General features: G+C 35.8%; 1 protein-coding gene across 2 annotated transcripts in view; it reads right to left on the bottom strand.

The window, feature by feature from the left end:
* CUL2 (cullin 2) overlaps window positions 1-15,612 on the bottom strand; it is a 40,438-nt gene that overhangs the window by 9,850 nt on the left and 14,976 nt on the right. For both annotated transcript variants that reach the window (XM_064703968.1, XM_064703967.1), the window contains exons 6-16: window positions 14,030-14,112; window positions 8,628-8,724; window positions 8,425-8,535; window positions 7,065-7,227; window positions 5,749-5,873; window positions 4,094-4,201; window positions 2,012-2,071; window positions 1,496-1,624; window positions 1,303-1,389; window positions 645-797; window positions 184-261 (exon numbers count right to left, since the gene is read on the bottom strand). In XM_064703968.1, coding sequence (XP_064560038.1) covers window positions 184-261; window positions 645-797; window positions 1,303-1,389; window positions 1,496-1,624; window positions 2,012-2,071; window positions 4,094-4,201; window positions 5,749-5,873; window positions 7,065-7,227; window positions 8,425-8,535; window positions 8,628-8,724; window positions 14,030-14,112 — 1,194 coding nt within the window. The remainder of the gene's footprint in view (window positions 1-183; window positions 262-644; window positions 798-1,302; window positions 1,390-1,495; window positions 1,625-2,011; window positions 2,072-4,093; window positions 4,202-5,748; window positions 5,874-7,064; window positions 7,228-8,424; window positions 8,536-8,627; window positions 8,725-14,029; window positions 14,113-15,612) is intronic.

Genomic DNA, 15,612 nt, shown 5'->3' with positions numbered 1-15,612 from the left:
ATACATAAATGCAGTAAGGTATTTGGGTGACCCTTCCACATTGCATATAGACTGGAAATATGATAGACATAATTTACAATAAAAATAAAGCAGCTCAAGTTTTTCTCTGTTAGAGTGATGATTTTTCATTTGGAGTTATTTTACATTTTTCACATGTTTACAGGAAGCCTCCTACTAACCTACCATCTGTACACTTTTTTCCAGTTCCTGAGGAATTGCAAATGTAGAAGAAGGAGCCTGAGTTAGAGGCCATGCACCAGCCTGAAAGTATTGGGAAAAACAGAAGCATTAACATTTTCATACAACACATATATTAAGAAAAAATAAACGCTCTTAAGTGGATGTATAGTGTGCATTATGGCATAAGACAATTAATTCAGGAAGTTTTACTGATCATTTTTTAGCGCACCTTCTGCACACCCCGCTGAGGTATGAATTAAGACTGAAATTTTATATCACTATTGTTTAGGGACCTAGTGGGTTGATTTTACAAGAAACACTAGGAAAGTAAATAATTCCCCAATGACCACAGGCCATCAGTTCCCATATAAAGTAGTATTCATAATTAGAAATGTTGTATATTTGTTATGAGAACATAAAAAGTAAATACAAATAACTCAGCAGCAATAAACATACATTAGTACCTGTAGAACATATATCTGAAAACTAATTCCCAAATCAATGATTGTGTCCTGGTTTTTGATAAAGTTGTTGAATTTGTTGTTGAGATCAGCACTAACACTCATGTCTGTATACATTCGATGGAGCTTGCTGGTAAATTCATAACCACAGGCTTGCTGTGAAGAAATATTGTAACAGGTTTCAAAGTGAAAACAGTACTCATCATATAAATTATGTTCCCTTACTAATACAATATGAAAATCTAGTCAGCAGAAGTGTTGTTATATTTACAGAAAACACTAGTTATAATAAAAACCAAACACTGGTAAATAAAATTATCTTTATCTTAGTTTCACCTTATATACACTAATCTATTTGAAAAATATTGTTTTATAAGATCAAAAGATAGACATGTTTATGAAAGCTCTTGGTACTTTTTTAAGGTTAACATGAATGACTTGAATACAGCTAAAAAATTATCCAAAACCTCATAAAAATCTCAAATGTCTAGGTGACACTCAGCCTTTTATCTTTCATAGACTACCTAAACATTAGCTTTTGCTGTCAGCTATTGGAAACAGATTTACCAATTGCTAAGTTACCTCTGGCACCCTCTGCTGCTCCCTCTCAACACTACATACTCCTATATTTGTTTATTCTGTTAGAAGAATATTACCTTACCTTTAGTTTGTTTATCATCGCTTCTTCAGAATCCATAGACATAGACAAACCATGAATTAATCTTTTTGCCAACATTCTGGCATAGAACTGCATTAAAAAAAAAACAGAGACAAGGATTTTAAGAAGCATAACCACATTCTTCAAGTAGGCTTTAAATGTGACATTTTAACCATTATTGAATAGGAAAAGTTACCTTTTGGAATACATCTTTGTCATCAATGTATTTGAAAACAGTAATGAAACTCGTAAGCTTGTCTTCTACTTCATTCTCTGTCATTCCTTTCGCTGATTTCTTTAACAAGTTGTCACAGTATTTGGCCAGCTCAAATTAAAAAAAGAAAAATCAAACCCAAAACTACTTGTCAAGCTTGAGAACAAATGTATGCCAAGGTATTTATTTGGTATTTCCAAATTTCTACAATAGTTCAGACATGAAATAAGTCCCTCTCTAGTGTCTCACATTGAATACAAGGGTTGCATTCATGGGTAAATTATACATTCTACACCCACAGAAATACAGTCTATACCAGAAATTAGAACCATAGCAATTTTGCACACTCACAAAATGTGCGTGCAGCTTAAGCTGTTACTACTAAAATACACACCTGAGTGTGATCCAGTGTGAGAGCTGGGAATGCATGTGAAGGACCCCATAGCAATTCACTGGATGGTTATATATAAGAATTATTACTTTGTGTGCATCACTTACCAACTCAGGTGCTTTGCAGATTGACTTGGGCTCCCGATAGTTAACTACTGATGTCAAAGCCTACATAAAACATGGAGCAAAGAGAAAAACTCTCAATGACTTAAACTGTTTTCTTTTATGAAATTTGAAAAAAATAAAAAATATCCTCAGAGCAAAGGTCATCTGAGATCCTAAAAAACTGAACTACACAAAAGGGGATAAAAAAAGAAACAATTCATAAAAAGGTTAAATTACCGCTCTATGAGAATTTGGTTGTTAAACATTTTCAAGTTGAGAATTCAGTAAAAGTAGAAAGAGTAGAAGAAGAAACATAATTACAGAAAACCAAAGAAAAAATTAAGTTCTGATTAGAAACTTCACAAAAGTATTATGATTGGTATAGAGCAATATTATGGTCCAAAAGAATGGATGGAAAAAAACTTAGGAATAAGTGCAGACAAAGTAGATTTGAGCAGCAGCACATCAACAGCATGTGTGTTGAGCTGAAAAACGTTATGAAGTGTTCACAGCAGTAAGAAACGAAAGCGCCTTTGGTTGTTGGATTTTTTCACACACTGAAAAGAAAAATATATTGTTGAAAGTGGAAATTTGAAGTAGTAGAGTACAAACAATATGGTGGCTGAAGAAAACCTGAATATGATGAAAAAGGAAAGAGATAATGGCAGTTTAGAAATGAAAAGAAGATTATCAGAATAACAGAGTTTCTAAACTACATGTCACATTTAAATTAGTGTTGTAAACTAACAGTGAATCAAAAATACTGCAAGATCATAGTTCCCAGGAGTTACAGCTCCTCTGTAGAAGGTAAATATTATTGTTATCATTATAAAGAGAAACTGACATGGAACTCCTCTGTACAATACCTCAAGATCGCAAAATTTGCTAATAGCTCCCTAGAATTCCTCTGAGAAAAGAATGAATGACTTGGCAAGAAATAGGAAACTCTTTAAAGCTTGGAGCAATCTTTTGTAATAATACTGGAGGCAGCAATAGTGATTTTGATAGTCATCATCAAAATTAACAGCAAATCAATATTTTAAGTATTTACTGTAAGAAAGATCAATGGAGTGAAGAACTGATGTATTTAAGGAAAAGTACATTGCCTTTGTGCCAGCAAATGAAGTTGTCAGTCTCATGTTACTCCACCTTCTGGTACATGACATTAATTGCAATGGAGAGAGAAATGTATTTGGTATTGAAATATTTGTTTTAAAATGCTAAATAATTATTGTATCAATGCCACAAATACAGATGGGTAACTACTATTGGTACCATCACTGGTACCTTCTTCATTGTGCCTCTTCAGGTTAACCTTGACTGATAATTGTCAAAGCTTAGACTCTGACATTAGCTACAAACTGCAACTACTGCACACACCACAAAAGAGCAATGAACTGTATATGTGCATCCTGGCAGAAGAAATTAAAGAAAGAAAATATATTTATTAGTTATAATTAATAATGATTAATATTAAAGTTTATGGTAATTAGAACTGTTATCTTGAATACCTGCATGACTATGCATTTCAAATAAAAGAGCAGCAAGACACTTTCCCTATATTTGTTATTTAAATTCAAGTGCAACTCTCTCCTGGAAAAAGTTACCTATTGTGGCAGTGATTGAAGTAATCTAAGTTTCCAGGTATTCTTTGCAGTCAACTTGAAAGATCTAAGCAAAGACTCTGTGGAAGTAATACTAACAGCATTCAGAGATAAATATAATCTCAGCAAGCAAATTCAAGTTCAAATGCATGCAAGAATTACCAAACCTCCCAAACCTCACCAGATGCCTATTCATTATCTGCACTTATATTTGCACTGAATGCATCAGCACCATTTTTGTGTTTTGAAATATGATGAAAAGAAAGGTCTTTCTTTCAGAAAACAAGTATTAAAATGGTCTCCTTTAATTTATATTTTCCCTTACATTGGAATGTCTTTTGCTCCATTGCATTTCTAAACAAGAAAGACTGCATATGAACTATCATTGACCATGTGTTGATGCTATCAAGAGTTTTGGTGAGCCTGAGTCAGGGTCCTGGATTTTGTTTTCCAATGCTTTGTTTACTTAAGTAAAAATTACCTTGTCAAGGGCACTCATAAAGTGTTGATCACCATTCAAAACAGTGTTGATTAGTTGAACAAATTTACTATGTACTTCCAAAACTGACTCCACAAACTGAGTTGGCATCTAAAGAGGGTAGATAAAACAGAAAGCAAGTTAGTGAGGAAAGTAGTAGTATCTAACACAAACATATCTACATTAGTTGTAGATTTTTTACTAATAACTCTTTTTTGAGAAAGTTAATACTACAGTGAGTTTTGAGAGGATGGATTCTGCTGTATTCTCACACTATGATGTTAGACCATGTTTTGGAAATAAAAAGTCTAGGCTACATTTACTGTCCTGCTATCCAACCAAGATTTGAGTATATACTGCTCTCATGTAATCTATTTTTTTCCCTAAAATCCATTACTAGCCTTTTCAAAAATCATTAATGCAAACATAAATACAGCAATCAAGCAACTGATATAATAAACTGCTGCTTCTCCCACACAGTGACCTCAGAGACAGAAAATCTGAATGATCCCTTTACATTTTCCTACATAGGGCAGTTACCAATTGAATTTCATGCACCACATTCCAGCACCATATTCTGCATAAAAATGACTGACAGGAGCTGGAGGAGTCCCTACACAGACAAGCTGGCAGGCACAAGTGCAACAGTGTGAAAGGCACTGGCTCTGTAGCATTACTCCCCAAGTACATTCTCAGGTCACACACTAAAAATGTTTCAAAGTGCACAATTTATACAATAGAACAAGTATTTCACACTGAAATTATCTACATAAGGCTGTGAATTGTCACTACCCTCATGGGTCTGTATTTATTTCTGTGAGTAGACACTACTAGTTTGAAAGAGTAAGTTCAACAAACCTAAAAATAATTGGAAAGCAAACTACACTACTAAAGGCTGCAGTATGCACACTGAAGTTACAGTGGAGCCACTGAATAGCAAGCATTCCTGTGCAGGCAGTAACAGAGTGAGGGTACAACAGCTTGTGTTTCTGCATTATTATAGACACAGACACTGCATAGCTAAAGTCACCATCCCAAAGTGAGGCACAGATCTAGACAGCAAGAGGCGCACATGCACAAATACTGTGTCAAACAAAAGCTTGTAATTTGTCTCTGAACAGCAATGCTGGAGAAACAAAAATGGAATTGAGTAATTTAAACAGACATAAATAGAAAAAAGTTTAACATACTTTAGTAAAATAAATAAGATAGTATTTTCAGAAATTACATGACAATATAAAGCAAAATTACTACAAAGCTATTAGGAAAACCAGCAGATTGAAATCAGGACAGGATGTCAAGCCTTTACAAAGTGGAATCACTGGCTTCTAACATACCAGAACAGCAAATGCCACAGACTTAAGAGAAATTCAGAAAAAAAATGCATACATGGAACAAAAGGACCTGCCCTGGCAGTATTAAGCAAACAACAATGAGAAATATCGAGCTGCAGTTGTTTCTGGTTAGATCACAACAATTACAACAATCAGCTCTCAGGACAGATAATGTGGCACAGCTAACCATGCTGATGAGAAGTTACAACTTATCCATCACGTTCCAAACCAACTTTTCGCTGGCAAAATTAAAAAAAAAAAAAACAACAAAGAGGATCAAGAATATTAATCAAACAGTCATTTCAGTTGCCTGAGGAAACTCACATTTTCCTGAGAAAGATTGCTGGTTGCTCTAAGGCCCTCATCATGGATATGGTTTTGTAGTTCCTGAATCATATGAGGTAAACCACTGGACACAGCACGGAGCAGAGTATACATATTTGCCATGTCTGTAACAGAGATACGTTTTTATAGAGTCCACTTAGAAACATCAAAAATTAACACTTAATATAGTACCATCATTTCAAACAGAACTTTCTAAAGACTGAAACAATACCAACTGTTTTGAAAGCAAAAAATTAACATACACTAGATCACTGAGAAACGAAAAAAGGAAAGAGTAGGGCTACTATCAGTGTTTATTGAGTCCTGCCATTGTGACTCCCTCACCCTTCTAATAGAGCTTGTTTAGGAGAGACTCTAAGAAGAGAGGTGGGCTAGTGTGGAGAAATAGTGTGCCAGTTTATTTTAAATCCTGGCCTTTCTTAATATCCCTTAGCAGCAGCTGATTAAAAACAGTTTAGATATCTTCTTGACTTTTTACTTGCCTCTAGTGGTAGCTTGAAATTTTTCTCAGGTGAAAAAAGCTCTAAACAAGCAACTGCTATTTTTATTATATTTTTCCTCTCTGCACCCTCAAAAAAGAAACCAAACAAAATAGATGGAAACTCGGATCAAGCTTGAAAAATTCCCTGGAAACTGAACTCACCATTATTAAATACAATTTGAGTTTGACTGTGAAAAATAATTTGTTTCACATAAGAGACACCATCTTTCATGCAAGAATAAGCATTCTTTCAAAGGTAAGAGGCATGCAGTCATCAAGAAGCATGTTTTTTTAGTCAGGCAGGGAATATTAACTACAAGAGCATCTCCTTCTGTAAAAAAGATTTGGGAGGAGAGGTCACAAAAGATCCAGGACAATAAAAAGTGGCTATGAAAAGATGCCAAAATATTTTATAAGCCTGACCTGTTAAGTGATGATGAAGAAATCTGTTAAGGCAGAGCCATTGGTTTACAAAAGAAAACACAAGCATAAAATATTATCATTTCTACAGGACACAGGACTTCAGTGTGTTTTTAAGATGACTAAGACAAGGAAAGAGAAAGAGCCTTAGCTGAAAGAAGGATTGTTAGCAGTAAAAAAAAAGGTTTTGATTATATACTTGGAGGAATAAAAACTAGTTGCGTGCTAAATGAAAAATGTCATTCAGGGTTCAATGAAAATTTATCTAGATAAGCAACATTAGTTGAAAATGCTTATATGCACAGAAGGCCATTGAAAAAGGATAGGAAATTGCAATGCTAAGTGAATAAAACAAAAAAACCATTCCAGTCTTTTTGTGACAAGTGAGGCTTACCATTTCTTTTCTCTTGTCTGATAATATTGTGACATTCTGCATGTAGAAACTGCAAGTGATCAGCTACCATCCTCTGCTGGCATTCATGAGTCACCTTGCCATATGAGCTGGGATTCAAGTACTTCCGACACCGCATTTCTTCATCTTTTAATCTACCTAAAACCTACACAAAAGAGTTTAAACTGCAAGCTGAAGAAATGCTGACAACCTATATAGCACCAGAATACACAACAGTGTATGTATGTACAATGAGAAACAAGAGTAATTTATTTATTCTTCGGAATCAGGCTATTACTGAATGGACATAATCTAGTCTGAGTACTAACTAGGCTTGGCCACTACTAGATGTCTACCAGCATTCCATAGTTTTCATCTTGAAATTTCTTTTTCCTTTTAACGTTGTGACTAGTCTTCCCCAATTTCTCTTACCCATACTTCTTATTCCTTCTGAGAAAATTTTACCACAATACTTAACAAAAAGAGAACTCCAAGAACCACTTTAGTGTTCCAAGTCCATCTGCTCATATGCAAACATCTGCTCAATAGGTACAGGAGTACATCTGAGCTATTAATAAAAGCTCTTTTTATAACTCAGTGAAGGAAATAGGCTTAATCATAAAATAAGTCATATGAATACTGCCATGAAAGCACTTACACCCTGTGAATATGAGGGAGGTTTAGGGAGAGTAGTGCAGCTACAGACTGCTAGTGATAGGCAAAACTGCTTTTGGTTTAGTTTAAGTCTTAGCCTGCCCCTGAATTTCAACACAGCTTAAAACACATTAACTTAAAAGCAATTCCACAGCCCTCTTCTCAACTCTGCTATCTTGGTAGTGCAGACAGGACAGGACCAAGAACTGACTCCCAGTATTGTATCAATCTTTGTTTTCTCAAAATAGGTATAAGAATTACAAATAATTTATTCACAACATAACTTCATACACCACAAAGCAAAATGAAAGTAAATCCACCTCAGAGTATGTAATTTTTAATAATGTTTTGTAACAACTTAAGAGTCTTTTCTAACCACATATTGCTAAAACTCTAATGTTACACTACTCCAAAGTGAAAGAAAATAAGGAAGTGAGAAAGTAATACTAATCAACCTGATATGTTTTATTTTTTTGACTTTTCACTTTTTGTACCATTGAGTCATCACTTATTATGAAATATTTTGATACTGACTGTCCACCCATGGCAAGGTTTGTACTCTATGTTCAGATTAACCATGTCACCAAAAAGTACCATTTCAATTAGATGAAAGCATAACATGAAGAACAACTATAAGAACTTCAGAGGACATCATGTATCATGAGTAAAATGATTTTAATTATTGCATGTATATTGAAGAATCTCTTACCTTCTCCATGTACTGCGAGCAATTTGACTCTTGCAATAAGTTCGAAGCTTCTTGTTTATAATACTCCCCTGTTTCATTCAGAAAAGGACACTCAAAAATTTCCTGATAAAACTAGAAGAGAGAAGTTTTTTTAAAGGACAAATAATGTATATACTAGACTGATATTCCAAATTAAAAATACATAATCAGAAATGTGCATCTACCTTTAGGGGGAATTTTTTCTTATACTGTTCAACATGAACAAAGGAGTTAATAACCCCATGGATTACTTTCTGGTTTGGGTCTTCTCCACAGCGATCACTGAAATAGACAAAGAAAACATTTATGAGAATGCAGGTATGTGGTGTAACTCATTTATAGCCAAATGAAATAGAATTGGATTAAAACATTTTCCAGTAAACTCCCCTGCTCAAACTGGTAAAATTAAAAGAGATTAATCTTAAAATAAAAAATGCACTTCTTTCTCTCATATACATTTAAATTTTTGAGATAGTTATTCATAAACATTCAAAAGCATTTAAAGGGTAATGAAATTTCCAAGTATTTGCTAAGGATCTAAGTATTCCAAATTATATACTCTATGCAAGTAGTTTAAAAGCTACAGTAATTTCCATATTGTATTTGTAGCCTTTATTACATTGAGTACCTTTACACTCTTGCCCCTTCCAAAAAATCCATCCTTTTTACCAGCACCACAACAAGAAGTATGCTGTTTTCTTTTCTGAACATCTACTATTCAACATGTAGATTTCAAGTGGAATAAATAACACACCTGGCACACTATGTCATAATATTTAATCATACATCACACAAAAGGAAAACCTTATATCTTCCAGTGAAGTTCTTAGCTTCAAATGAAGGAGCTGAAGTGAAAAAAATGCTGTCTTCAGTTCCATTCAGGTGAAAATAGAAGTAATTAAAACGAGTGTTTTGCATGCTAAAAAGACTGGTGTTCAGCCCTTTGCAAAGACTGGGAAATAACCAGCATTCAAAACAGCACAAACTTCCTCTTTAGACATGAAAAGCTCTTAAAAATTCCACTTTTCATATGTACTTCACAACTCAGTAAAAAAATTCTCTAACTCCTAAGGTGTTAAATAGGACTAAAATATGATTTATAAAAGGATATTTATGATTAAGCATCAAAGACAAACATTACCATATAGCCATCTAGGCTGGGGTGAAATGGGAGAGAAGTAATTTTGCTAATATCATTTATTTTGGTTTGTAATCAGGAAAAACTCCAGAGGATGCCCATGAGCTGTGGAGGTTTATCAGGACAGCCACACCAGCAGCCATTGTATTATGCACACCAGACCATCTTCATGTATTCACAAGTGTTAATCATTGATACTGCTCTCAAATACTATTGCTTTCTTTGATCTGAAAACTTAAACTTAGGATGGGTGTCAAGAATTAGCTCTCTTAACAGATAATGAACAGTCCCTGTATGGTTTTTGCAGCTTTATTATCCATTACAGATGAACTGAACTGATGGGTTCCATCAGGGATGGTCTGATTTTTTCACACAGGGAACAAGACTTCCTCTGGTTGTGGGAGATGACCAATAGAATAAACCTGGCTTTGGGTATATGTAATGACACCCTGCATCCTTGCCAAAATCTGTCTGCAGGGTCTGGTTTATGATGGCAGAGGCAGCAGCACAGAAGCACAGAAGGGAGAAGTCCCACCTGCCCTGGGCCTGCACCTCCAGCCCAGAGGGGCCCAGGAGCACAGAGAGCTGCAGGATGCAGCCTGAACATAGGGCTGGGCCATGGAGCACAGGAAGGCACAGAACTAAAGGCTGAGCCTATTATACAAATATACAAAGGAACATTAGGAAAGAGCTGTATGAGTACAGGAGACATGCTCCATGGAAGAGCTGGAAGGAAGGAAACAAGCTGTTGAAGCAGAGGTCAGATGCTCAAAGGCAATAAATGAAAACAAACCCAGCACAGAACAGGCCTTGCCTGCTCTGGCAGCCATTTCAGGTTTTATTTACACCAATGGCACTCTGCTCCCAGGAATGTGTAGTGCAAACGTCAAAAAAGTTTGACAGAAGTTTTAAGGACGACTTTCACAAAAGCTGTAGTAGTAAGAACAACTGCCACACTAAAATGGAATTGGTGACCCTGCAAAGGTAGAAGTCTATTAAACATTTATTTTCTTTCTTGGTAGCACTCAGCAAGCAATACAGATGCATAAAGCTACAGAGCAGCTGCAACACAGGTAGAAGCAGGGATGTCACAGGATATCTTGGGTACAGGAAAGGAATCTGGATAAAAAGATTAAGTGCTAGAAACACAAATTCCACTAATTTAGGTGGTGGCAAGTTTTTTTTTTTTCCAAAAAATAGAGAAAGCTACAAAACACACCCAAGAAAGTTGTGCTGGTTTATATTAACTCCATCTTGTTCCTGTCCTTAGGCTCAAGCTAACGGTGAGTGTTCAACATGTATTGTACAGTGTATTACTACAGCCCCTTCAGGTACAATAATTAGATACCAAATGCATTAAAAGAAGATTCCATCACTCACAAGTGCTTTGCTGTGTCAGACCAAGGATCTTTCAAGGCCCATTACCTACAGAATTCATTGTCAACTAGGTGAGACTGTTCCAAACACTTTTTAAGATGTTAATTTCCAATAGTTTTTATTTCAAATAAATGGTACAGATAATGTATCAGCTTAGACAGGAATAGGTCCAGTTAGTTAGAAAATGTTAGTTATCTTTAGTAGAGAAGTTAGTCTGTCTCTCAGTTAGTCTGTACTAATCACACTGTCATTTGAGATAGCCCCTGAGTAATTTCCAAAATATTTCTGTTTAAGAATTTCATAGATGAATTTTCTCACAATTCAAGATCTTGTCAGCTTCCTGTTGTGTTGAAACAAGAATGCTTAAGTTAATACTCAGCTCACCTTGTAGGAGGAGTGCCTGGGCTAGAGGGAGGGGGATGAAAGTGTTACACTCAGAACTCTCTATTAGGAGTGCAGTCAGACAAGACAAGCTGAAGTGATTTCAGAATTCTCTGCTGTTCAAAGGGGCTAACCCTGTTCCCTTTTGCTCAGTCACAGCCCTCCATCTCTCTTCCTTTGCTTTGGCACTCATCTAATGCTTTGCTGAATTGACTTGTGCCAACTTGGTGAAACATTATCCAGGATGGTTTTCTGTCACATTAGCAGTTCAGCTGGGTCACTAAGGAACCAGGTGAGCACCAAATTCAGCACATGAAAGGCAGCAGAGCACAGCCTGCTCCTTTTTGGTGTCAGTAAAATCTTAGATCAGTTGTTCAGCTGAGCCACAGGCCACTACTTGTAGTTCTTTATTTTCATGTAAAAAAAAAAAAGTTTATTGTCAGTTTTAAAGTATAATGTATTGCACAAGCTTATAGCTTCTAAAAAGTTGGTGTGCTCAAGGCTGTAGTCAGAGGTCTTCTTAAAAATCCAGTTAAATACACTGATAAAGTAACATTTGAAAGAAGAATTTGTGGCTCTTACCTTTCCACTACAGTAAGAAAGCTACTTCTATATGCAATAATTTACTACAGTGTTGGTTATCAACTCCACATACTGTTCTATGCTACACAAACTTCCTACCATGAAGTAGTTCAACTGACCCATCCACACTAATTTAATTTTTTTAAAGCATTGTAATAAACTGAACCATGCACAAACAACTACTATGAGGAAGGTGTAGAATAGATGAGTTTTTAAGCATATACATGTATTAGCAATTTTATTAAAAATTTAAAGCTATATGATTCCCATGCATATTCTTACATGTCTGACAGATATAACTTATGATATCCACCTTGTTTAATCCCTGAATTAGTGAACTCAATGCTAAAAGACATTGAAATCACTTGCAGCAGCATCTTTAAAACTGCCTCTTAAAAACTGTATTGGCCACAGACATTACAGCAAAGAAAAGCAACAAGCCTATTGTTACATGCAAAGGCCATCCTCAGAGTCCCCACAGGAAGCACTGCATTTCATGACAGCAGGAACAAAAACAGCTACAAGAAGTAGTTCTCTCTTATGTAATTAATTAAATGATGTGCAGATCACAAAGTGGCTAGAAGAAACTTAATATCATTGCTGGATGTATATTTTGAGAAGCAGAACTAAATTAACTAAATTAACTTCTCTGAGACTCCTTAATAAAGAATGGGGAAAAAATCCGAATCCAACCATTAGAGACAAGGACGGAAGTTTTATTCCAAAGTTTCCAAATAGTTTAGTAACAAATTATTTCAACTTGTTACAGTCTCAAGATCTAATACCTCCAAAAGCCAGTGACAGCCTTGATCTAAAGGCCCTGAGAAGGGCTGCAATCAGTTTCAAGCTAAATGCAGACCATTATTTTAAGGGGCATCAGATATCTGTTGAAAAAGGTTTTCACAAACATTTCCACTCCCACCCACCAGTGAAATAAACACATTAAGTAAGACAAGTCTCCAGCATCACTATGCTTGATGTAACAAAGGAGAATGTTCTTCACCATGAATTAGGGAATCTCCATTTATTAAAAATAATTGAAGTAAAAATGGATAAAGCACTATTAGTCCTGGTTACAAAGGAACCATGATTCAACAAGTGAAAACAAAGAAATACTTCCTGGCTTCAGAAATGCCATCCAAAAGAGACATCATATTCCCTCCTTTGTTGTCAAATATTTAATTCAGGAAAGAAAAATACAAATTAGGTTTTCAATGCCTTACAGGTTTTTTTCTGACCAAGTGCATGTTCAAAGAAATTAATCTGCTAAGATAGCTCTCCCCCTCAGTTTACCTACACCAGTCTGGTCACCTGAGTAATCACTTAAAAAACCCCAATCATTAGACAACTCCAGAGTGTTGTATCCTAACACTGGTAGGAGTGCAGAAACTGATGAAACTTGCAACTATGCACAAGATCTGTAGTAGATCCAGAATTTCTGTTTATTCATAAATTAGCTTCCTTAGAAGTTAAATAAAATTTTTAAATCAAAGCTTTACAAGTCCCAAGCTCTTTGGCTTTGTTTAGAAGTATTAAAAAATATATTCAAAAATAAAATAATAACTTTGCTTCAGACTACAAAAATTAATTATCTTCATTTTACTCAAGTGAAACACCAAAAATGTTAAGTGAAGGTACTGATCTGAAAAATAGAAACCCAGAAGCTTTGTCACTTGCCAGAATTGTTCTGGGTTCCATGTAAACACAGCTTCTCTGGCTTTGGCAAATCTTTGCCCAAGGCCTGGTCCTTAACTTGACTGACAGCACAAAAGCTAAAGGCAGACAGCATCAGGTGGAGAAAAAGGCAAAAAGCATCCTATGGGACCTGGACATTTATTCTAACTCCTCTCCTATGCCATTGATAAGAAGGGTTGCTGAAACAGAAAGATCACTGCTCTGTGGTTACAGAGAATTCACTGCCTTTTTGTACACATGAAAGCCACAAATACACAGCTACAACAAGAAAAGCTGATAGACCATCACCATCAGAAAAGAAGTTACCTTAGAAGAACCAAACATAAAAAATTCTGTCAAAGTCCACAGATTTTCAAAGTAAAAAAAAAAGTGCAATACCCCCACCTTATGTTAAAGCAAGAAACAATCACTCACTTTTTTATTTCTCGGAGGAGCATCCGAATAAGGATGGCCTGCAGTGGCTCAATCATTAATTTTCTCCACATATCAAGAGCTAGCTGTCAGGACACAACACAAGTTGACATCAATAAAAAGTACATTTTAAAAAAAACCTAAAAACCACCACACCAAACTCAGAACAGGACCAAAGATGACACAATTCCCATTCAGGATTTTAAAAATTCAGTTGTTATGTAAGCTCTTCTTTCCCTAGTCAGGCAGTATGTGAATGCTGGCTTCCCAGCCTGCATTCTTCCTACACATCTCATAGAACTGATTCATTCCTTGGTTCTACTCCAAGGATTCTCAAATGCATATAAAGACTCCAAGCAAGTTGGTTACAAGGGCAGATTTTGAGACTACACATAAACAAAACCTCTGCACAGTAATATGTAAGTAACACACCTTTCTAACCAAAGTGTGTGCATGTGTTGACAAAAGGGATTTCTCTTGGCCAATCTGTCAGAGGTGACAGTCAAAAACACAGAATCCCTTCACCAACACACAAAGAACACCTCCAAACTAAGATGCTTACATCTTAAGCAAAGTCACTGGCAAGCAAACATTTGGCTTCAAATGGAATTCAAATCAATTCCAGAATTCATTAGTTCTTATGGGTGAAGCCATTGCTCCCAAGATACACCATTTAAAAAAAACACAGTTGGAATAGTTCAAATGAGCTTTTACACTTGAATCAAAGTCAGATTTAAAGCCCAAAAGGGATAAAATGATCCCTTATATACAGAGAATAATTGCACATAGGAGACCTCCAAAAACACCTGCCAGGAAGTAGCAGACTGGGAAAAAATAAAACTGCACAGTTCAGTAAGGACAGAGGGAATATTGCTTCTAAGAAAGCTTTGACACAACTAACAGGTCATTACATTTAAAAATTAAACTATCAGTCAGGTATGTCTTAACTGAAAGCAGGCACATAGCTATCAACTGCTAATCTGATCCCCTCAGTGAAATAAATTTCCTTTCTAAAAAGCAAACAAATGAACTTGCTCCAACTGTCACAGCTATTCAGCACCCACACTGCAATACAGAAAGTAAACCTGCCACAACTGCACCATAAGCAGGCTAAAGGAGAGGTAAAGGTTTGCTTATAAATCCAAACACAGATCATGTTTTGAAACCAAAGTTGTCTTAGGAGAGTAGCTGGAGAACAGGCAAGTTTCTGTAAGACAACAGGAACTCATCCAGTACAGAATGAAAGAAGCCAGCTGAAAGAAAACAGCTCTGGAGAGATAGAAGAAAAGGAGGGGAAAAAAAGGAGAAGAACTGACACATTTTGTGAATAGGTGGTGGAGAGAAACAACCTCAGGTAGATCAATTCTGCAATGTGGTCTAGCATGGTCCTCACATATGAGCTACCAGTGGGAAGCAAAGTCAATCACCTATTGGAATTTTCTTGTCAAATAAACTATAGACAGATCAATCCAGCAACTTGGATGTATTAGTTCAAGACAGTTTCTCCCACTCGAGGATAGGGACTGATCTTACTTCTCCAACTAGACTGGCAGCACTGAAAATGGCAGTTTTCTACATTTTGCCAG

This window comes from Zonotrichia leucophrys, chromosome 2, assembly GCF_028769735.1.
Source record: "Zonotrichia leucophrys gambelii isolate GWCS_2022_RI chromosome 2, RI_Zleu_2.0, whole genome shotgun sequence".
NCBI classification, from domain to species: domain Eukaryota; kingdom Metazoa; phylum Chordata; class Aves; order Passeriformes; family Passerellidae; genus Zonotrichia; species Zonotrichia leucophrys.
This window is presented reverse-complemented; position numbering and strand designations above follow the sequence as displayed.